This window comes from Miniopterus schreibersii, assembly GCF_964146895.1.
Source record: "Miniopterus schreibersii genome assembly, chromosome: 14".
In the NCBI taxonomy this organism is placed as follows: Eukaryota; Metazoa; Chordata; class Mammalia; order Chiroptera; family Miniopteridae; genus Miniopterus; species Miniopterus schreibersii.
Window position 1 is genome coordinate 55,870,570 of NC_138114.1, and position 23,102 is coordinate 55,893,671.

Genomic DNA, 23,102 nt, shown 5'->3' on the forward strand with positions numbered 1-23,102 from the left:
CTCGCCTGGGCGCAGGGCCCCCCGCCATCCTCACAGCAGCCCGGGGCCCACCCCCCCGCGACAGTGAGCCAGGAACCCTGTGCCCTTAGATGCCCCGCCGCCCACACCGGGCACCCGTTACCTTGAGAAATTAGCTGGCCAGCCTCGTCCTGCCCACGGCCCATCCTGGCGGGTCACAGCCCTGGGCCACGCAGGCCGAAGGAAGCGTAGGAGCTGGGACCTCCACGTTGCTGACGCTGCCTGGAAACGACCGACGTTAGGAGGGACGGAAGGAAAAAGCCCATAATCCCAGACCTCCGTCGAAAAGAGAAAAGCGCGATGGTTTATCACTGCTTAGTGTCGCCTGCGGGGGGGCAGGAGGGGCAGGAAGGGGCACGTGGGGGGACCCGCAGGAGGCACGCTCGGGTCCTTGGTCTTTGAGCGGGAAGAGACGGGTGCTTCTTGAACGGGGCCCGTCCGGCTTCCTGGGATTCGGTGCGTGAGTAACGCTCTGCTCTCCCCTTCCTCGTAGCTGGTCCTTCGGGGTGCTGATGTGGGAGATCTTCACCCTCGGGGGCTCGCCCTACCCAGGGATTCCCGTGGAGGAACTGTTCAAGCTGCTAAAGGAGGGGCACCGGATGGACAAGCCGGCGAACTGCACCAACGAGCTGTAAGGGCCGCGTCTGTCCCGCCGTGCGGTGGACCCGCCGCGAGGCCCCCGACCTTGCAGATGTGCCCCCGAGAGGCAGGGCTGGGCCTGCCTGGGCTCCATCCCTGACAGCGGGCCTGCCGGGGTGTATGCCGGGAGCTTTCAGTCGCAGGGTGTCAGGCTGCCCGGCAAGGGCCCCCGACTTCACAGTGACGTGGGATGATCCGGGGCCGCATGCGGGGCCTTGCCACTGACTCCCCTGAGAGACAGGATGATACACCTGCCCCCCAACGAGCTAGAAAGCCGAGGGGCCGCCGGCTGAGCGCAGGATGGGTCAGGGCACCAGCCAGTCCCCCCTTGCTGCCGGTGCCCTGCCCGGGGCAGAACGCGGAGGCCGGTGCTCCTGCAGCCCCTTTGTGACCACTGGAAATGCTCTCGTAGTTTAGCACCAACCGAATTTCCTCAGAGCCAGTGCACTCGTGTCTGGTTACCTGCGGTTGGGCCCGTACTTCAGTGCAGAAGGTTAGAAAGCTGTCCAGGTGCCACCCCTAGAGTCGCGAACTGACTGTAAAACGGCGAGCCGGTCTCTAGAAAAACCCGCCCCACGTGGCCGGTGGAATTACGCTGTGTTTGTGACACGGACGTGTCTTGCGCGGTAAAATCGGCGCTTTGGAAAGGAGCCCCCCTCGGCCCCCAGGAGGACCTGAGGGAGGGTTGACCTGGAGCCTGCCGTCTGTTGTGGGCGTTCGTGGGGATCTCGCGTCTGATCCCGTGAGTGCTTGTCGGTGGGCGTCGGCCGAGCGGCCGAGTCTTATTCTGTGTCCTGTAAAGGCGTGATTGTGCTCCCCGGCCGTGTTGCTCCTCTGACACAGGTCTGTCCAAACCCATAATCGAGATAAGGTTGGGACCCGGGCCTGTCCCGGACTTAATCCGGAAGTCGGTGGGCGGCCCAGGGGCGGCGGATTGATTCGGAAGAACCTGACTTTAACGTTGTGGTTTTCCAACTTCACTTCCTTTTTAAACTGAGGAACCTTTGTCCGTTAGACTCGTTGAAAGAAAACCCCAAACACCAGGTGTAGATGACGCTGAGCACACAGGCTGCCTTTCTCGGCGGCCGGGCACCGTCCTCGAACATTTTGGGCAGAGATGTTTCTGTAAATGAAACTCCTCTTCGGGGCACCAAGCGGCGACGATCTCGGGAAAGTAGAAACCTCTGACCGAGGGGCTTGGAGGCTCTGATACGTCCCCCGGTTCAGGGCCTCGGCAGGGGGCCCGTGACGGTGGCTGGCGGCCGCGCCGGTGCTCGCAGGGCTAACGCAGCGGGCATCGGTCTTGCAGGTACATGATGATGCGAGACTGCTGGCACGCGGTGCCCGCCCAGAGGCCCACCTTCAAGCAGCTGGTGGAAGACCTGGACCGCATCCTCACGCTCACCACCAACGAGGTAGGTAGGACGCGCCCCCCGGGCCCCGGCGGCTCCACAGGGTCCCCACGGGTCAGACAGAGTCAAACTGCGTCTTCCCCGAACCCCGACTGTTCTCAGAACTGGGTTTTGAGAGCAAAGCCCGAGGGCCCTGCGTGGGGCTGCCCCTCACCGCGGCTGCGGGCGCCGGGCCCAGGGTCTGTGGGGGGGCGGGCGGGGCGGCCAAAGAAACGTCCAGCACAGCATTGGGGTTGGCGTGGGAAGGAGCCTGGGTGGACTCTGGTCATTGGTGCGCGAACTGCTGATGTTTGGGTACCAACGGGCCCGGGCGCCCCGAAGTCCGCCCTTCCCCCTCCACACAGCAGGCGACCCAGTCAGCCCGTGGCCCCGCCGTGGCCCCGCCTGGTCACGGCCTGTGGCTCGGGGCCTTCGTCTCCGTGCATGTAAACTACACATAGTTCCTTATACTGAGTGGCTTACGTGATTTTTAAGGGAGAACTTGTACCTTTTGCTAAAATATTTACTTTCTAGAAAATGGGCAGCACCTCTGCCGACTGTCACTCACGGTCTAGTTCGCCGCGTCCGTGGCCGCTTCATTGTGCTCGCGGAGTAGACGCTGTGGTGGTGGAAGGGGCGGGATCTAAGCAGGGAGGGCAAACCCGTCGAGGCCGGAGAGACCCCGCGACGGAGAGAGATTGTTGGCCAGCGAGTCTTTGCCCCTCAGTGAGGGTGCAGAGCCCCTTCCGACAGGACGGGAACCCCAAACCCACAGTTGTCACAACAAGTCAAAGGTTAAAGTGGCGTAAATATCTTAGAAAGAAAATAACACGTTTATCGTTGAATAGCACATTCACTAGCTTCAGGGTGATTTAGACGAACCCAGCGCTGTGACGCGAAGCCTCGCCGGCCGCACTATCTGCCGGGCCTGCCTGCGGCTGATAAGCGGAGAGCTTGCGCTTAAGTGAACGCAGCTGACCTCCAGAAGTTGAAAGGAAAGTAGCAGTTCAAGGGGAAAGAAACCAACTTTCTTCTCCTGCCAAAATTGTTGTTTCTAGTATGAGTTCCTTTAACGCAGGGCTTGGAATCCACGGATATTCCTCTTTTCCCATTTACGGCTTCATTTAGACACTAGAACCGCTGAAGTTCCATTTTGATGGTCTTACATCCACTCTCCACGCTGGGTGTTTATACGTTTACATTTAACGTGGGCCCGTCCCCACTGAAATTCACATCCCGCGTCCTTAAGCAAAAAAGCAGAGTCCCACATTGTCTAGCGGATATAAAAATCGAACTTTCTTTCCTTCTGAAAATCATTACCACATGGGCAAGAAAAATGGTTCCATTTAGGACAGAATTTCATTTTTATCATTGTAAGCAAAAAGCGCTCTTTGATGTGGTGGGTGTGTTTGTTTCCAGTTGTGCGGTTAATGCTGATGTTGTTGGAGCTGACACATCCCCCTTCTCAGGCGGGACTCCTTGCCAGCCCGCGTGATGAATTATAGTGGGTCGTTTGGTTTTTTTGTCTTTTCAAGTGTGTAGTCGCCAACATTCTGTGGGCTCTCTTCTGATAACCCCGAGGCCGGTGGTGCTGTGGTCGGCACTTCTTGCCGCCTCTCGGCGAAGCCGTGTGTCAGACGGGCTTTGCGCCGGGCTGTGTGGGCAGAGGCACCCGGCGCAGGGAGGCCCTGAGGCCCGGGAGCTCCCCGTTCAGCGGTCTCTCCATAGTTTTAGAGTTGGGGTCTGCAGACCGTTTCTGTAAAGGGCCAGACAGTAAAATCAGGGTGTCCCCCAAAATGTATATGCACTTTAACAGCTGATTCTCGTACATTCTGAAAATGAAATGTATTTTAATAAACGCCACCTTTATAATTCTTCTAAGTGTGTGTATACATTTTGGGGGGACACCCTCGGCTTCGTGGGCCGTATGGTCCTTGTGGTCCCTGTTGCAACAGCTCCGCTCTGCCTGTGTCGAGACAGCGACGAGTGTGTCTCTTTTCTGGAGAAACTGGATGGACCCTCACATTTAAATTTTATGTGAATTTTGTCATGTTATATCATTTTAAATGCCATGAGATATTCATCCTCTTTTGATATTTTTCCCCCCCTAACCATTTAAAAATGTTAGAAACTGCTCTTAGCTCCCGGGCCGCCTGAGTGCAGGGCGGTGCTCACCCTGCCCCCGAGTCAGAGGCAGGGCCACCCTGGGCCAGCCTGGGGGCCGTGCCACGGGAGCCACGGGGGGCAGGGGGCCGTTTCGAATTCCAGACCTTCAACACTGTGAAGCCAGAACCTCTATTTTCCTACACTTTCCCTGGACAGTCCGTTGTGGTTTTAACACCCTTGCGTCCATCCAAGGGTTTTGTGACCCTGTGTATGTTTCGAACTCAGAGAGCTTCCCAGAGTTGTCTGTGAATCAAGTTATCCCAGAAACTACGCAATAGTCAAATGTAATTTGTGAAATGAATATTCCTGGACTAAACTATTTAGGGGGCCCGGGGAACCCATATCTTGTGCGTTTTCATTGTGCTGGGGCTGGGATTTGAACCCTGGGCGCCAGCGAGGGGGCAGAGACTAAACAGATCCTTTGGGTCCGAGCTCCTTGCCGTCCGTCCGGCGAGGCTCTAGCGTTCCCCGCTCGCCAGTCGTTTGTCCTGACGGGTTAGAAGGGAAAAGTAAAGGGCAGCCTGGAGGAAATAGGGTTGGGGTCTGCAGGAGGCCTTTGTGCAGCCAGGTGGGCAGCGGGGTCTCTGCACCTTCCGGGGGCCCCCCGTCCCGTCCCAGCTCCCGTGTCACCCTTTCCGGAGCCTGCAGTTGAAATAAAAGTCTTCTCTTCCCTTCTTTCAGGAGTACTTGGACCTCAGTCAGCCTCTCGAGCCGTATTCACCTTGTCCTGACCCGAGATGAAATAAAACGTCTCTCTTCCCTTCTTTCAGGAGTACTTGGACCTCAGCCAGCCTCTCGAACAGTACTCACCTAGTTACCCCGACACCAGGAGCTCCTGCTCTTCCGGGGATGACTCTGTGTTCTCTCCGGACCCCATGCCTTACGAACCATGCCTCCCTCAGTATCCACACGTAAACGGCAGCGTTAAGACATGAGCGAGCTTGGCCTCCCGGTCCCCACACGGGCGGCCCCAGGAACCTGGCTGCACTGAGCAGGGGGGCGATGCCCCCGGGAGCTGCTGTCCCCACTTGTATATACGGATCAGAGGAGTAAATAATCGGAAATGTAATCGGCACACGTGTAAAGAGTTTATACGGTTGGAAACTCGTCACCTTCGCCAGGGGAAGAACGTCCCTGGGGCGAGGGATGGACTGCGTGGGCCACCACGCGCCTGTGGCCCGCTGTGGGCGCTGGCTGTGGACCAGCCGGACTCGAGGCAGACGCACGCCCTGCCTTCCTTGTGAATTTTGTAATAATTGGAGAAAATATATGTCAGCACACACTTACAGAGCACAATGGCAGTACAGAGGTGCTGGGTGTATGTAAATATATTCAAATTATGTATAAATATATATTATATATTTACAAGGAATTATTTTTTGTATTGATTCTAAATGGATGTCCCAGTGCACCTAGAAAATTGGTCTCTCTCTTTTTTTAAATAGCTATTTGCTATAAATGCTGTTCTTACCCAGAGTTTCTTAATTTCCACCGAGCAGAGGTGGAAAAAATACTTTTGCTTTCAGGGAAAATGGTATAACATTAATTTATTAATGGATTGGTAATATACAAAACAATTAATCATTTATAGTTTTTTGGGTTTTTTTTTTGTAATTTAAGTGGCGTTTCTACGCAGGCTGTGCACCGGACTAGTTAATCTACTGCTTGGACCTAACTGGTTATCAGATCCTTTGAAACGAGACATATTTACCGAAGATGACCGATTTGGGGGGAGATAAAGTTGTGTTTAAACTCTGCTGTCCGATGGTTGTTAAGCCAACTGCACGTCTGTGCGGAAAGAACCGGTTAACGGGGTGTTGGGTTCGATGTGCAGCCCTGTCCCTGGGCCCACGTGACCTTTAACTGGACTTCCCCAGACCAGTGGGACCAGCGTTCTCCTAACAAGATGCCTTAATCCATTCCTCAAGGAGGGACCTCGGCCGAGGTGATGGCGAGAGTCCTCCCCGGCGGCTGGCCTCCTGCCCAGAGGCGCGGCCGCCGGCTTCGCCTGCGTTCTCATCGGTGAACCTGGAGAGTGGCTTCCAGATTCGTGGGCGACTCGTCGCAGGAAATGGAAACACCGAGTTCTGCTGATCGTCTGGGAGCCGCGCTTCCATCTTCTTAAGGGATCGCTTCCCGCGGCGCCCGGCAGGACCTCCTCGTGGATCCGGCCCGGCGCCAGCCTCGGGCGAATTCTCACCGCGCGGTTGGGCCCGTAGGGAAGTGTTTTGCTTCCGAGACACCTGCTCACTTCGCCGTAGCCACGCACCACGAATGCGGAATACACTGATTGTACGCGTTATGAAATTGGAGAAAGTATTTAATAAAGCCTGTTAATTTTTATACTGACAATAAAAATGTTTCTACAGATATTAATGTTAACAAGACAAAATAAATGTCACGCAGCTTATTTTTTTAACACTCCTGTCTCACCCGATGGTTTCCTGGGCCGGGCGGGGGGCTCGGTGCTGTTGGTGCAGCTGCAGGGAGGGCAGAGCCGGGGGTTCTTGTTCATTACAGACGGGGGGGGGGGGCAGTGCCTGGGACACGTGGATCCAGGGGGAACCAGGGAGGTGGGTTCAAGCCCTGGCTTTGCTGCTCTCGGGGCAGCGGGGTCTCATTGGACCTCTCTGGGCCCCGACTGCTCCCAGGGGAACAGGTGAGAGATGGCCGGGGAGGGAGATTTGCAAAGTGGGAGCTACCGTAGGGGTGGGCGTGGGGTTCAGAGGGGAGACAGGAGGTCGGACCCCCAAACCTTCAGCTGGCTTCCTCCTCATGTGCAGAGAGTAGAATTTGCTTCAGAATCTCACAAAGGCCAACTTGAGGAAATTTAAAAATGATTTTACTCATTTCCCTGCCACCAGGAATCTGCAGAGAGAAGCAACCTTTTGCTTGTTAACAAGTGCGAGCCTATGACTCAGGGTTTTATTTATTTTTATTTATTTTTTATTTATTATTTTCTTACCCGCACCTGAGGATATTTTTTCCACTGCTTTACAGAGAGAGTGGGAGGGGAGAGAGAGATCAATGTGAGACACATCGACTGGTCTCCTCCGTGTGAGTCCCGAGCGGGGCCGGGGTCGAGCCTGCAACTGAGGTAGTGCCCTTGGCCAGAATCGAATCCGGGACCCTTCAGTCCACTGGCCGACACTAACCCCTGAGCAAAACCGGTCAGGGCGACCCTTGGGCTTTATGGCGTCTGCTGCCAGCCTCCAGGCTCCTCCCAGGCTCCGGCCGTGCCCTCAGCCTCGCGGGGTCGCTGGTGATCACAAGGGTCACCTTTGGGGTCTTGTGTCTGAGGCTGTTAGTGGAGCTGGGCTCTGGCCAGCCGCCTGGACAGTGACCCGCAGTCTCAGTTCTGCATTTACCCATCTCCTGGGCTACCTGCCGATTGTTTTCCATAGAGCAGGGTCACAATCCCACCCCAAAGTGTGAGATTTTAACAAATAAGTGAGAGCAGCGTTTAATCACAGGTGTGCAGGGTGAGTGTTTTCACCTCTGGGGTCCCCCTGGCCAGGGCGGAGGGTGGGCTTGCTGGTCCTGCAGGTGTGTGTCAAGCAGGCTTCACACCCAGGTTCTCGGAAGATGAATGGTGCACATTCTGTGCTTTTGAGACTGAGGGGGCAGGTTATGCTACGAATCTCCTTGTACAAGCCTTTGTGTGGACACGCGTTTTCTTTTGATCTCAATTATTTGGCCTGACTTTTACAAAGAGGCCGGGCAGTGAGGAGGGCTCCGGGGGGCCGAGTGGAGCGAGGGGCTGTGGAGGGGTCAGTTCCATCTCCCTCCTCTGCTGAGAAAAGGGAGCGGTGCCCGGGATGCAGAGGGCCAGCGATGCTTGAGCCGGAATCGCAGGTGCTTCTCCACCCCGGGTCCCGCTTTCCCTCAGAGAAAGCCTCCTGAGCCCGAGCATTACTTAGCATGTGCCCCGAGCCTCCCGTCCGGCCTACGTTGGGATGTTGTTTATTTTGTGACTTTTTAAGGATGAATGCAAAGTTTATCTTCTCTCACGTTTCATCCCCAGGAAGTCTGAAAGGGCTTGGCTGGCAGGGGCGGCAGAGCCTTCCAGGCCTAAGTGACATTTAGGAACCGGGCCCTTCTGCGTCCTGTTTCCCTCGGGGCTGCTGGGGGTTGACGGGCTCCTTCGAGTTGCCTCCGGGTCCTGTCTCGGAGGTCACACGAGGTGCTGCAGAGCACAGCGGGTGTGAGGTGGTCAGCGCTGGCCAGTGAGGAGCTCCAGCCGTGCCATCCTCGGGGGACCTTTGAAATAACAGGCGGCGGGTTTCTTCTCATGGGCACAGCTGACGCCCAGAGTGTGTAGCGTGGTTCAGGGACAGAATCAGGCCTAAGGGACCCGTGCAGGCGAGCGGTTTTCCTCACGTGGCTCAGAACACGGCCTCCTTTGGGGCTGTGTCTTTGTAGTTTTTCTCTCTCTCTCTCCTAATTCCTTTGCCGAGGGCACTTAAACTGGATCTTGCCTGTGTCCCTCCCACGTCAGAATCCCCATCACGATGCACTTGGAAAGGGGCAGAGGACCTATAGAATTTCACCAGGCCCCCCTTATACAAAAAACATTTAATACGCTGTAAGTCAGTAAAAATAATGATTGAAATGTTTAAGAATCGTGAGATCATGTTTACAACACTCGACCTGCTATGTCCCCTTTTTATTAAGCAGGGTTTGCTCTGTGGACGCTGCCAGGCAATGGCCTGGGTGAGCGTTAAGGGGCGATTCAGCCCCATTAGAACTGTCCCCACCCCGCTGGAGCCGGTGCCCTGGTGGCAAAGCGCTCGGGAGGTGTTAGCCAGGGGAGCGCCTCCCTGGCTCCGCATGTGATGTGACAGGCAAATCAAAATGGTTTCGTGACAGCAGGAAATACCGCCTGGAGCCCTCGGAGGCAGCGTGATGGCTGGTTTGCGAGGGTTAGGAGTGTGGGTTGTGCTGGGCCGTCCCGGGCAATCTTCGGAAAGTGTGACACTAGCTGTCACCGGACAGGGTGGCAAGATTGACATAAGCTCCGTTCTCTCCCCGGGCAAGAGCGTCAGGGGCTCCGGTCGACCCCGGGGCATCCTGCCCCTGAGCGCGGGCAGAGGCCCCGTGGGGGAGGCGGCCGGGAGCTGGGCGGCCTGCGCGCTGAGCTGCCCTTTATCGCTGTCCCGTGACTCCTGCTGCCCTTTCTGGAGAAAGGCTAAGTGTGTCTTTGACACGCTCACCCGGCAGGATAGGAAATCGGAGACCTGATTCCTTCCCCCCAGCGTCTTCACTCCCCAGGAGACGGGCCCTTCGGTGGCTTTGTCCTGGGCTGAGACTTAAGCAAAATGCAGAAGCTCCTGGGTCATTGCTGCCCCCCCCCCCCCCCCCAGGGCCAGAGCTGTGGACGAAAAAGGCAGAGTCAGAACATTAACCCGCAGAAAGGGCAGTGACCTGGCCGGGCTGGGGCTGCGGTGGGTGGGGAGCCCGCCCTGCTTTCGGGTACACAGGTCGGGGGCAGACAAGCCACAACCCACAGGCCAGATCCGGCCCAGTGCCCGCTTCTGTGCTGCCTGTGAGCTGAACGAGGCTTTTACATTTGTAAGTGGTGGGAAGAAAATAAAAAAGATAACATCTGGTGACATGTGAAAATTATATAAAACTCAAATGTCAGTGGCCATAAATGAAGTTATTGGCACATGGCCACACCCATTCATTTATGTATTGCGTGTGCTGTGTATTGCGTGTGCTGTGTGTTGTGTGTACTGTGTGTTGTGTGTACTGTGTGTTGTATATGTACCATGCATTGTGTATCGTGTGTGTACTGTGCATTGTGTTAGCAGTTGCGGCAGAGACTGCATGGCCCACAAAGGCTGAAAATGCTACACTCTATTGCTCTTTACAAACAGTTCTGCGACCCTGGCTTGGGTACTGATGGGCCATGGCCTGTGCAGGTGACTGTGGGTGTGGACAGTAGCAGATAACAAGGTCCTGAAATTGGGTGATTCTCCCCAAGAGAGGCCTGGGGGTGGGGATGAAAGTCGTAAGAGATACTAGCCTCTGGCCGCGCGGGAGGTTTCAGATCCTCTGGAGACGGTTCGGGGCGATGCGATGTGCCTGAACGGGCCCTCCTGGCGCCACTTCCCCCCGAGCCCGTGTAGCAACACGCCCGGTGCTCCTGCAAACGGGGTTGCCACAGAGATCCGAGCTCCAAGGCTAAGTAAACACTGGGGCTCCAGGAGGGACGGCGGGAGGCCAGCGTTCGCAGCTGAGCGATGCCTGTTTGGCAGGAAGTAAACCTGATCTCCCCCAGCAAAGGCGCACCTTTGTACCGTGAGGCCCGGACGCCTCGGCAGGGCGGGGACACCGGGTTCAGGGCAGATGGCTCCCCTCACAGCCCTGCCGGCCGGTTGCTCTCCCATCGCTCCCTGTTCCTGCGCGCAGGCCCACATCCTCGTCTGAACCGTCTCTAACCCACAGGCCCTCCTGGGACGGGTCACGTCGGAGCCGCCTTCGCTCGCCGGACACACAGCTCAGTGTGACTCCTACTTGCTTCCCAGTAACTGGAGTTAAAATCATCTCTAAAGGTCAGATTGCTGGAGGCCTGACGTGACAAGGCCACTTGCCCCATAAATCAGCACACAGCTCCCCCACCCCCACCCCACAGTAAACAGACCCGGGAAGAAATCTGCGTGTTTAGTAAACGTGAGCAGGTAATGTGGAGATGCAATAAAAACGCTCGGGTCTGGTTTCAGCTCTTCCCCCGTCTTCCAGACGAGGTTTAGGCCAATCAAGCGCTAAGCCCTTATTTTTCTGACCTGAAAGCAGGTGAGTTTAGTCAAGTGCAGGAGATGTGAGAAGAGGGGGACCCCTGGGAAGGGACTGGGGCCTTTGTAGCTGCTTGGGGCGGCCCAGCCTCTGGCAGATCCCCAGGGAGAAAGCCTAGACCCTCTCAGCGGCTGGGAGGGTGTGAGGGAGCGGCAGGATGTAGCGGTGTCCCCCGAAAGGTAAGGTACACCTTGTTGGCCTGACCTGATTTACATGGCACCTGTGGACCTGTGGAGAACCTGAGAAGGGGCTTGGGCAGCGGCCGGGCAGGTATTTGTGGTTGCAAGTGTGTGTGTGCGCACACCCCATTGTCGACTAGGCTTTCCAGGCTTTTCAGAACAATGAAAACATTTAGAATTCCTCTGCTGGCCCCACGGCGTAGGGCCTCTGGGTTATTTAAGATCTCGCACGACCCAGGTGCTTCTTAGAAGGAGTGTTCAGACCAGCTCCAGGTCTGCAGAGGGGCACAGCCGCTGTCAGGAGGGAGGAGGGCCCTGGCCGGTGTGGTTCAGTGGTTAGAGCGTCGGCCCGCCCACTGAAGGGTCCCGGGTTCGATTCCGGCCAACGGCCCCTCCTTCGGTTGCAGGCTCGATCCCCAGCCCTGGTCAGGGCGTGTGTGGGAGGCAACCAATCGATGTGTCTCTCTCACATCTATGTTTCTCTCTCTCCCACTCTCTCTGGAAAGCAACAGAAAAAAGGTTCTCTGGTGAGGATTTAAAATAAAAGACAGAAGGGAGGAGGGGTGAGGGGGGTGGGAGGTGGGCACAGAGTGACCCAGGATCTTTGCAGGAGGAGCCGTGGGCCTGGGCGGGGGTTGGGAGTTGGGGGATTGACCTCCAGCTGCTTTTGCGCAGCAGGCCCACGGCTTTATGTAAACCAGGGGTCTTGTGTTGTTGCATTTGAGGAGGTGGGTGGAGGGTGGACCAGGGCCATCGATACTCCTGAGCCGCCTGCCCTGGCCCATCGCTGCCCAGAGGCCCACTGGGCCTGAGCAGCTTCACCGCAGAGCCCTTGTCACCAGACAGAAGCTCTAACCTGTCCTGGCCACGCCCACGCCCCACCCGCAGGTGGAAGGAGCGTGGAGCCTCCCTCCCTTCCCGTCGGAGCCGGGCCTTCTCCAGCCGCTGGGCAGAGCTCCACGTGGTGAGCACACAGAGCCTCAGATGTTGGTGACACCGGCACCCCATGGCCACCGTCACTAGAGGGGATTAGCCTTTGTTCCCTTGAGACCAAGCCCCTGAGCTCCACCTGGACAGCCCCCCCCCGGCCGGCCTCCCTCCTTGATGGGCCTGCCTGGGCTCCGTGGGCGCCCGAGCCTGTGGCACCTGAGCAGAACTTGCTTATCGGGGGTAATTAATTCCCCAGCGCGTCAGACCACACACCTGGACAACAGGTGGGTCCTGCTTTTCTGCCTCCCTGTCTTCTGAGTCAGCTAACCTGGCTTCAGGTGAAAGTGGAGGCCGGGAGACATCCCCTCTCATAACGGAGTCATTTTCCAAAAGCCCATCTGAAAGCCACAGACTTTCCAGAAGAAACTCTTGCTTGCTTTCCCAGCTGACCTAGTTGCAAAGGAAAGTCTTATTTTCTTAAAAAGCTGAGCTCTTGGTGTGTGTGGACAGGCGGTCAGCGTTTCCATGAGAAACTCTTTCCTGGGCTTTAAAACCCGGCCATAAAGATGTGTTTTGAACCGGAGTCGCTCCTCCCCCGGTGGAACCTGGGAATCTTTATTTCAAGGGCTCTTAAAAGCTCCTTCACTCTTCAAGTGCAAATATGTGTGGTTTGCGGCTCCCTGGACCACGGCTGGGGTTTGGGATTTTGCTGCCTGACATTTTTCCAACCTTTCATTTTAAAGCCACTGTCTCCCATATTTATTTCCATGGTTGAAATCGGTATTTTCTCTCTTTATGATGAGGAGAGGGCTGTGTGAAAGGGGACTTTGCCCTTCCCAGCTGCCGTGGCGGGATCCCGGGCGGCTGCCTCTCAAGTGTGTTAATTTACGTGGACGGACAGGAGGAAGTGGGCGCCGTTCAATTAGGAATTAAGAGGAGGCTGCGTTCCCGGCGGCGCTCGCCTCGTGGCTCTCGTCGGAGCCCTCGCCTGGCCTTCGCCGGTGTTCACGGCTCGGCTTGGTTACCTTGATTGTTTCAATTACCCAGGCTCGATACACTTATTCTCAAAAAATTTTGAAAAGTAACTCTGTATCGCTTATTCACTTCCTTTTTTTCAAGAACTAGTTGACCTTCTAGGTGTGAAGAGGTGGCCGGCAGAGCGTGCGGATTTGACCCGCCCGGCGTGGGTGCTCCCTCTGCCCTGTTCACACCGCCCGCCTCAGACTGGCTTCCCCTCCCTGTCTCCCGACTTGGTCAACACAACCCATCCAGGCTCCCACGCTGCAGACTGTGGGTGCTGCCTGATTCCTCCTCCTCTCCTCCCCTCCCCTCCCCTCCCCTCCCCTCCCCTCCCCTCCCCTCCCCTCCCCTCCCCTCCCCTCCCCTCCCCTCCCCTCCCCTCCCCTCCCCTCCCCTCTCCCCTCCCCTCCCCTCTCCCCTCCCCTCCCCTCTCCCCTCCCCTCCCCTCTCCCCTCCCCTCTCCCCTCCCCTCCCCTCTCCCCTCCCTCCTCCCCCCTCCCCTCCCCTCCCTCCTTCCCCTCCCCTCCCTCCTCCCCCTCCCCTCCCTCCTCCCCCCTCCCCTCCCCCCTCCCCCTCCCCTCCCTCCTCCCCCCTCCCCTCCCCTCCCCTCCCCTCCTCTTCCCCCTCCCCTCCTCTTCCCCCTCCCCTCTCCTCCCCCCTCCCCTCCAGTATCCAGTTAACAGCTTCCTGTCCACTGTCCTGACGGCCATGGCCATTCGTCACCATCACCTTCCCCATCACCATGGCCACGGCCACACCGGCGTCCTCAGCATCTCTCGCCCGGGCTCAGCCTCCCGACGGGCCCCTCCAGCCAGGACGGCCTCCACTCTGCTACCAGTTTCAGTCCTAAAAAAGTCACATCTCATCCACTCTCTTGCTTAAATCTTGGCTCCTGCTCTCTCCGGATAAAGTCCAAGCTCCGCAGCACGACACCCGAACCAGCTCTCCAGGCCTGTCGTTCACATTTCCCTCTTCCGTACCCGGTGGGACAGTCACCTGACCCCACCTTGTGTTGCTGTCCCCTGAACTCATCTTTCCACGGGCAGCCAGGCCTCTCCTAAAACCGAGGGTCTTCTCTAAGCCTAGAGGCCTTGCCCAGGCGCCTTTCTCAGGCAGACCCTCAAAGCTGATCCATCGTCACATCCCTGGGAGGCTCCCTCCGTCTCTTCCAGGTGGAGTTGCTACTCTATGCAAAGCACCGGGAGACTGTTCGTCACACGGTATTGTGGTTTATCTTTCTTTGGGTCTTATCATCTCCTAGACCATGAACACGTTGAAGATAAGGTCCTGGATCTTTGTTTATCTCTGAATTTCTGTCATCACCTTCTACAGCTGACCATAGGACGTGCTCCATCAATGTCTCGTGAATGGAATAATTATCCCTAATGCTTGTAAAATGCTGGGTACGCACCAGGTGCCCTTTCAAGTGCTTCACACATTTTCATTTGCCCAAATGCCTTGGAGGTAGAAGCCCTCTGAGAGCTCCATTTGCTGAGGAGAAGGCTGAGCACAGAGAAGTTATGTGAGTTGCCCAAGGTCACACAGCCAGGACTGAGTTCAAGCTGCCTGAGCACAGAGCCCGCCTGCTTGGTTTCCCAGGGAATGAGTCCCACGTCAAGCGCCCTGGTCAACCTCTGAATAGGTTTGAGGTGAATGTCATGGCAGGAACCCAAACCCAGGATCCCCCTGAGATTTCCACCTCAGACTGTGGGCCGAGGGCCTCATCTCTGCGCTCTTCGCCTCTTCGGCCACTCGACCTGGTCACCCAGGTAGCTCAGGTAGGGAGGCTGATGAATTGCTGGCTCGCCTTTGGGAACATATCACCTAAGACCTGAACTCCTGATGTAAACAAACGCTTGTGGGGAGCGGAGCCTCGGGACACAGGTGGGGACACGCTGAGCCCTTCAGTGTCACCCTCACTATCTGGGAGTCTCTCTGAGGTCAGAGGCTGACTTCGTGCCAGTCCGCAAGCCTGAGTGTGAATGATGGTTTTCTGTGCTTCGGTCCAGGGCACAAGTGACCCCAGGTGACCATTCCATGTGGCTGAAGTTTCCCCAGGAACACAGTCAGGAGAACGGTGGCAGCTGCCTCCTTCCAGGCAGGACCTGGATGGGCTTCATCATCGGCAATGTTGAGGTACAGTCTCCCCTGGACGTGGGGACCTGCACTAGGGCTCTTCCCAGACCTATTCCACCTGCCACAGGAGCTCAGGCCAGGCAAACAAGGTCCCGTAAATAAAGGGCAGAGGGAGAGCCAGGTGTGCTGGGAAGAGCAGATGAGCAGCGGGCTCACCTGGGTGCCAGCGCTGGCCTGTCACCATGCAGGCATTTGTTGCTTGGCCCTCCAGCGTAATTCCCTCCCCTGACCCCTTCCAACAGCCCCTGCTCGGTTCATGACCCGTGAGGTCCTGGGAAAGTGGACCCAGCGCCAGCCGACCCGCACCTTCCGGGTCCTGGAACTGCAGCCATTGGTCAGGAGTGGACAGGAGACCTCAGTCCGTCGAATCAGAGGAATTTGCTGGGACAACGAGACTCTCTTTCCCTCTGAGGACACTGGAGGACCCCGTACCCGGGGCACCTGTCAGAAACGCAGGTTCTCAGGCCCTCCCCCGCCGGACCTGCCGAGTCGCACTCTGTGGGCCCCCCGGGGACCCGCCCCCGGAGGATCCTGATGAGCCCTCCAGTTTAAGATCATCTTCTCTATTTCGTTCAACTGACAGATGATAAAAAACCAAAAACAGCCCAGCTGGTGTGGCTCAGTGGCTGAACATTGACCCATGAGCCAGGAGGTCACTGGTTCGATTGCCGGTCGGGGCACATGCCTGGGTTGTGGGCTCGATCCCCACGTGGGCAGGAGGCAGCTGATCAGTGACTGTCTCTCATTGATGTTTCTCTCTCTCCTTCCCCCTTCCTCTCTCTAAAATCAGTAGAAACATATTTAAAAACAAACAAAAAAACCAAAAAACAACAAGAAAATAACCAACCAAAAAAACAGGCACGAAGAAGCCAGGTGCCTCACCCAGAGCCCCAGGAGCCAGGACTGGCGCTGCTCCCACCCACACCATCCAAGGCGCGTCTCTGTGTTTTCATTTCATTGTGAACTATTCCAGCAACAGGAATCTCTCCTCACCTTTTGAGGGTCCTTTCCTCCAGGGACGGAAATGAGTTTCGTGTGCTCTGAGTCACGTGGGGTGAAGCCTGCCACTTGCTTGCGTGTTTACCTCCCGCATCACAGACTCAGTGATGCCCGGGGGACACCTCAGGGTCGGCGAGGACCGTGCTCTGCCGAAGAAGCAAGTCCGCCGAGGCCGAGGGCCAGGGCAGGCGAAGAGGATGGCGCTTGCTGTCATTTCTGGGGTCAAGCTGTTGATCTCCTGGCTGCTCCCTGCACCCTGGTCTGGGCTCCCTGCGTTGGCTTGCACCCCGAGGCCCTGCTCCCTGTGTGTGTGTGTGGGGGGGCAGGTGGGGGAGCAGCTGGTTGCCGGCCAGGGCCGTGGCTCCAGTCTGGGAGCCCAGGCATACCTCGCCTCTCTCTGGCTCCCCAATGCCATATTAGGCTGGCCCTCTGCAGGGTGGAATCTCTGACTCATCCCCCCCCACCCCACACTCCTGCCCGCTTTGGCTGAGATTAGATTTCACTCAAATCTGCGGGTTCTAAGGTTTATGTGCTGTTTCAGTTTGGCAAACGGCTCCTTGTTTCAAGTCAGAGAAAGAAGCCCTTTTCGAGAGGGGCTGGGGAGGGCTGTTCTTGGCGACTGAGTATTTCGTGCATCTGAAAATGTGGTGATTTCAGGGCATGTGAACCTGAAAGGGGCCGATTTGTTTCTCCAGTGCCCCCAGGTGCTAACAGATGAGAGGCAAGGAGGCTTTCTCATCAGAACGACGCAAAAACAGCCCCGACCCTCCCAGGGTCCTGCCGGCTCCCAGCCCCGCGCTGGGTGCTCAGCGTGTGTTTTCCCAGCGACACCCGGACCCACCAGGTAGACAAACGCTCCCGTTTCAGGGAAGAGAAAACAGGTCCAGAGAAGTCAGGGCCCAGCTGGGGCCACACGGCTGAGAGGTGACGTCGGACCACAGCTCCGGTCTCCCCGTGGCTTTGCCCAAGGCCGGCTTGGGGGGTTGCTCAGCAGGGGCACCCTGCGTACAGTGAAGGTAAACGGTGAACCACGTCCTCTCTCCGTGGACCCTGCTGTTTCCAGGCCGACTCTCACAGCACCTGCCAGAAATGCTTTGTACACTTGCTGAGCAAACATCTCAGTTCCATCCTGGGTCACAAAACCATCGAAAGGGGAAACTGCTTGTGGCGGGAGAACGTGGCAGGCACGTGGCGGCAATGGCAGAGCGGTTAGTTCAAGCCCGGCTCTCCTGCTGGGCCAGCTGCGGAACTTCCCTAAGCCTCCGTTACTGATCTGTGAAATGGACAGAATCCCGATGCCTGTCTCCCTAGAAGGATCTGAGAATCAAACCAAAGAGTCTCCACATTAAAGTCCTGGGCAAGCCCCAAAGTACTGAGCAAGTGCCAGCTCTTACGACTACACGGCCCCTTCGTATGGTGCATCTGAGAAAGGGCCCGGCCTTTATGACAGAAAGGTTTTTAAAAAAGGAAAGAAAAGAAAAAGTCAGTAACCTGTGATCCTTGGCTGCTTTGTCCTAAAATGAAGTTGGAATCCAACAAGAAAGGCCTGGGAAGCCTGAACGGATCAGATAATTCTCCCAGGGCGGGTGGGTTATCACACGGCCCAGGCATTGGCCTCTCTGGTGAGCATTCCCCCACCCACAGGAAAACCGCCGATGTTATCTCCAGGGCACGCCTGCTGCCGAGCAAGGGGGTGGGGACACATCCAATGAACAGCAGAAGCCGAGACTGGGGGGCAGCCAAGGCGGCCGGGCCTGGAAACTCCGGGAACATTTGTCTTTCTTAGAGACCCCCATGTTCCAGGAGCAGGATGGGGCATTTAAATACTGTTCCCTTGCCTGACTCTTATCCAGAGAACTGGTAACCCTTTCCAATGTGTGAAGGGGGATGAATGCCTGAGGAAGGGGGTCACCCCTGTTCCCTCTGGCCCGAGGATGGGGGGAGACTGAGGGCTCGGTGCTGGAGGAAGGTGTGTCAGCTGAGCTGTCCCCAGAGAGGAAGGACGTGTTGATATTTGAGCAGGGCCCCTATGGGAGGAACTGGGGACACAGTGGAGATCACCCCTCTGTGCAGGTCTTTCCAGCTACGCTCCCCTGTGCTCCTAAGACGGAGATTCTCAGCACTTGCTTGCTTGCCCAGTGGCCTGGAGGGCTCTCCTCTGGTTGCTCGGCTGGAGTTTGTATAAAAATTGAGATGCCGGGGTTCTGTCCCAGACCTAAGGTGTCTGGATCTCTGGGAGGGGCCTGGGGTTCGGAGGAGCAGACTAGGGAACAGGGAAGGTGGTTGGCATCTGTGCTCGTGAGGACGATGTGCTAAGGTTCTGTTACTGACACTGATCACACGAGCAGCTTGGCTTTGGACGTGGCCACCTTCACGCACCTCTCCTCGTTCAGCGTGGGCGTGGGCGTGGGCGTGGGCGTGTGGGTGAGCAGGCTGGGGTCTGCTCAGTGTCCTGCAGGAAGACTCCGCTCCCTGCTCCTTCCCAGCCATCATTCCTGCTGTCCTCCTGCGAGAACAGAAGAGAAATACATTCCCTTCTGCTCACGTAAACGCCCTCGTCTTTCAGGGCCCCCCAACTTCATCCCACCCTTGCTTGAGGCACACAGAGGGGGAGAGGCCCCTTAGTAATTACTGTTGCTTCCCGCACGGCAGGACCCGCTGTATGTGGGAACCAAGCTCTACACTCCCTTCCTCCCCCTCTTGCTGTTTACCGAGGGCCTCGCCCTCGCCGGCGACCACGCGGGTGCTCCTTCATACGTCAGCTCATTAATCTTCGCATCCACCTCATAAAGCAAACGTTATCGTCGCCGCTTTACAGATAAAGGAGCCGAGGCTCTGGGTGGTGGGTGGGAGGATGGGTGGGGGGTAAATAACTCATCCAAATGGCAGAATTGGGTTTCAGACCAGGGCTGACTCCAGTCTCTTGCTATAAATCAGCAATCCTGCAACTCTTTGGTCTCAGGACCCCTTTACATCCTTAAAAATGATTGAGGATCCAAAAAGCTTTTGTTACTGTGGGTTATAGCTATCAATATTCATCATATTAGAAATTAAGCCTGGGAAAAACATAAAAGTACTTATTTCACATAAAATAATAAGCCCATGACATATAAGACATATGACTTTTTAAATGAAAAGTAACTATATTTTCCAACCCCCCCCCCCAAAAAAAAATTAGTGAGAAGTGGAATTATTTTACATTTTGCAAAGCCCTTTGTTGTTTGCCTTAACAGAAGACAGCTGGATTCCTGCATCTCGTGTGCGTTCAGTCCGTTGTGATACCACAAATCGTGTAGGCTCTGGGAAACGCCGCTGTATACTCTTAAGACACGAAGCGTGAAAAGGCAAATAACGTTTTAGTATTGCTGTGAAAATAATTTTGAATCCATGAGACCCTGAAAAGGTCTCAGGGACCCCCAGGGGTGCCTGGGCGATACTTTGAGAACCGCTGTTGCAAGTTGATCCCCTGTCTTTTCTTCGTGTTCTCGACGTTTCTGGGTGCTTCTTGTCTGCCATCTTCGGCGCGGTCTGGACCTCACGCCTGCCCGTTGCTGGGTAATGTGAGAGCTGGAGCACGGCAGCCACAGAGCTCGCTCTGCCCGTGGGCTCCGGCCAGAGGCTGCTGCGGTCCAGGGAGCACCCGTGTTCTCCAGTCTGCGCAGGGCCCACGGGGAGTCCTCTGTGCTCTTGACCAGGCTTCGCGAGAAGTTGAGAGCACAGCTTTCTGATCACCCGATGAATTACCACCATTTATTTTCAAGGGGAAACAGAAAAATATATGCATTTCTCTAGTGAACTAGGAATCAAAATACACCCCTGCTGGTTGGGGGAAAATGGGGGTGAATAGGTGGAGCACAGGGGATTTTTAGGGAGTAAAACTATTTTATATGAGTCTATAATGGTGGATACAGGTCATTACACACTTGCCAAGACCCATAGACTGTACATTACCAAGAGTGAGCTGTAATGTGAATGATGACTTTAATTAATAACAATGTATCCATCTCTGGGCATCAGTTGTAACAAATGAACCACACTGATGCAAGATGTTGATAGTAGAGGGAAATCGTAGAGGGACGGGCAAGAGGTTACATGGAACCCTCTGTACTGTCCCTCATTTTTCTGAAACCCTAAAACTGCTCTTAAAACAAAATGGCCCTGCCTGTCTGGGCCTTCGCCAGGGGCTCTTTGTGGTTTGGGGGCTGGGGTGTCCACTGGCAACCCCTGAACCGCTGTCCCGATTTTGCCACGATGCCGGGAAACTGTACCCACTCACGCATCCTGGTCCCCCCCCCCCCAGACATTCTCTCGGGATCTTCCTCCCATTGTCTGTAGCTCCCCGAAGTCTACAGTAGCATCAGCGAGGATTTGGAGGGTGTAATTCTGGCGGTGAGACTAGCAATTAGAGGATTGCTTGAAAGACTCCTGGCGTTGTTTAATTACTCGAGAGCTATCAGCCCATCATCAAGGGATAATAGGCACAATGAAGCAAGAATTCCGTGTTCACGGCTGGGGAACTCCTGGGCGGGGTCCCGTCTCTCTCCAGGCCACTCGGGACTTCCTAGGGTTGGGACCCCAGCGGGAAGGTGCCCGTGACTGGGTGGGTCAGGGGACGTGGCTGGCCCAGGGGCGTCACCCGTTCGTCCATCACCGACTCAAGCAGACAAGCTTTGGTTTGCTATGACCGCACCCCCACACCCCATTTCTTTTACATAAGCCAAGTCTGGAGAATAGAACCTAGTATTGCCATCCTTCGTTCTTGGGGATTTGGGGACCACAAAGGTGAAGCAACAGAGGGCCAGTTTTAAGGAGGCGCAGTAAGTGCAGGCTCAGCACCTGGGAGTGAGGCCCTTTGGCACCCTAGGTGCCCCGCCCCCGCCCCCAATCCCGACCCTGTTGTACAAATGCCTTCCCTCGACCGCTGTTTGAATCTTCAGAGGTGTTACCTGCCTTCCCACACCTGAGTGACACACACTAGAAGTAGTTCTCAGCGTGGGCTCCTCAGTTTCTCCCCCGGCTCCCCGGGGCCGCAGTCTCGGGAAAACTGCTTAGCTCTGGAAGGTTCCACAGCCCAGTGAGCACACAGGCTCCCAGATAAAATGTGCTCGGGAGACAATAAGTAGTTGTTCTGAGACTGAAAGCGGAGACCTAGTGACAGGGCCGGGGGGGGCTTTCTCGGTGATTTCATAAGACGGGGTGGGGGTGGCGGGTGCCGTGTGTGAGGACAGGTACTCCCGTGACCCTCCTGAAGAATTTACTTGGTTTTTTTGGGGGGAGGGGGTTCTCTCTTTGCTTAAACTTAATTGGTAATATTATAACTTTCAATTTAATCATTGACCTAAATGAGCCGTATTTTATCTCAGCAGGAGGCTGGCTGGGCTGGAAGAGACAGCTGTGGCCGCGGAGAGGGGGAGACTCTCACTCAAATACTTGGGCTGCCAAGTGACACCACTTCTGCTCCGAGATAAGACCGAGACGTTTTCAAGCTATGTTTTCAAATCATAAAGAACCGAGGCTCCTGCTGGAGATAAGATACCTGGGTTTGGAGCATCTGGGAGCTGTAGAGGGAGAGGCTCTAGCAGCGCTACTGAGATTACCGCTGAAACCTAGATTATAAGTAATTAAGGTTTTGAAAGTTTTCTCCAGGTGCCCAGTAGGCTCCTCGGTATCTCAGATTCTTGAGCTGGCGTCAGGTTAACTATTAAAAGAGAAGAAAAAGGTATTTCCAACAAAACCTGCCGTTTACCTGGAGCCCGCACCATCCCCGCTGCCCCCGCGGCTTCCCGGCTCCCAGGGGATCGCACGTCGGGCCCTCCCGGCCGAGACCCGCGGCGGTTGACTTCGTTGTGACGTTAAATGAGCTCCCTCGTTTTCTCCCCGGAGGACAGGGGTCTTTCGCCACCGTGTCCGCTGTGATCTCCGCGCAGTCTCACAGCCGCAGGTCGAGGGGGACCGACGTCCTCTCATTCCTCCTCCGACCTGTGGCCTTCTGCTGGAACCGAGCCCTGGGCCTGCCCCGGACCCTTTCTCAGAAAGAGCAGGTGGCACTTTTCTTTCTCCCTCTCACCTGAGAATATTTTTTCCATGGCTTTTCAGAGAGGGTGGAAGGGGGAGAGAGAGGCATCGACGGGCTGGCTCCCCCACGCGCCCGGCCCAGGGCCAGGGAAGGACCCGCAGCCCATCGGGGCTCCACCCGCTCGAGCCCCCGCAGCCCCCCAGCCTCGGAAGCATGTCCACCCTGAACGGCCGGTGCTGCCCACGCCTTCGGGGGTGCACCTGGGACCTTGTAGCTCCAACAGAATGCGGGTGTTTCCAGTGTGTAGAGGTTTTAAAAACCCAGGAGCAGGGCCCTGTTTGGCTCCGCTTGGCTCATGTGCTCCTGGAAAGTGAAGTTCGGGGGCCATCGGCGGTCACAGCATCTCCTCTTACGGGGGGAACATCCTACGTCCAAAACCGGCCCAGTGACTGCGGCCGTCCCCTCGCTGGGGACCTGCGGAGCTGCCCTCACACCTCCTGATGCCCCACGCAGCCCATCTGCCCACCACACAGGCTTACGTCACCCCCGCACGCCCAGGTGCTCCCCGCCTTTCTCCCCGGAATAGTAAAACGCAGGGTAGCCGGGACCAACGGGCCCTCGATTAACAGGGAACCTGTTTTCCATTCAGCTTCCGGGGAACGTTGAAGACGGTCCCCGGTGGGGGGCTTCCTGCAGAGGCTCAGGCGTGCGGTGTGTTCCGGGGATAAATATGTGGCTTGGCCCCCGCCCCCCGTTGCTTCCAGATGTCCTGTGTGCTCTTTTTAGTGCGATGAAATCTCCGTAGCGTAA

At 56.4% G+C, this 23,102-nt stretch overlaps 1 protein-coding gene across 10 annotated transcripts in view; it reads left to right on the forward strand.

Moving 5' to 3' along the window:
- Positions 1–6,635, forward strand: part of FGFR2 (fibroblast growth factor receptor 2) — an 84,319-nt gene extending 77,684 nt beyond the window's left edge. For 9 of the 10 annotated variants that reach the window (XM_081158309.1, XM_081158312.1, XM_081158311.1 and 6 more), the window contains 3 exons: positions 512–649; positions 1,967–2,072; positions 4,985–6,635. In XM_081158309.1, the coding sequence (XP_081014435.1) occupies positions 512–649; positions 1,967–2,072; positions 4,985–5,149 (409 nt within the window). In that variant the 3' untranslated portion in view covers positions 5,150–6,635. Of the gene's footprint in view, positions 1–511; positions 650–1,966; positions 2,073–4,895 lie in introns of all 10 variants that reach the window. The other variant, XM_081158314.1, reaches the window with a different exon arrangement.
- The last annotated feature ends 16,467 nt before the right edge of the window (positions 6,636–23,102 follow it).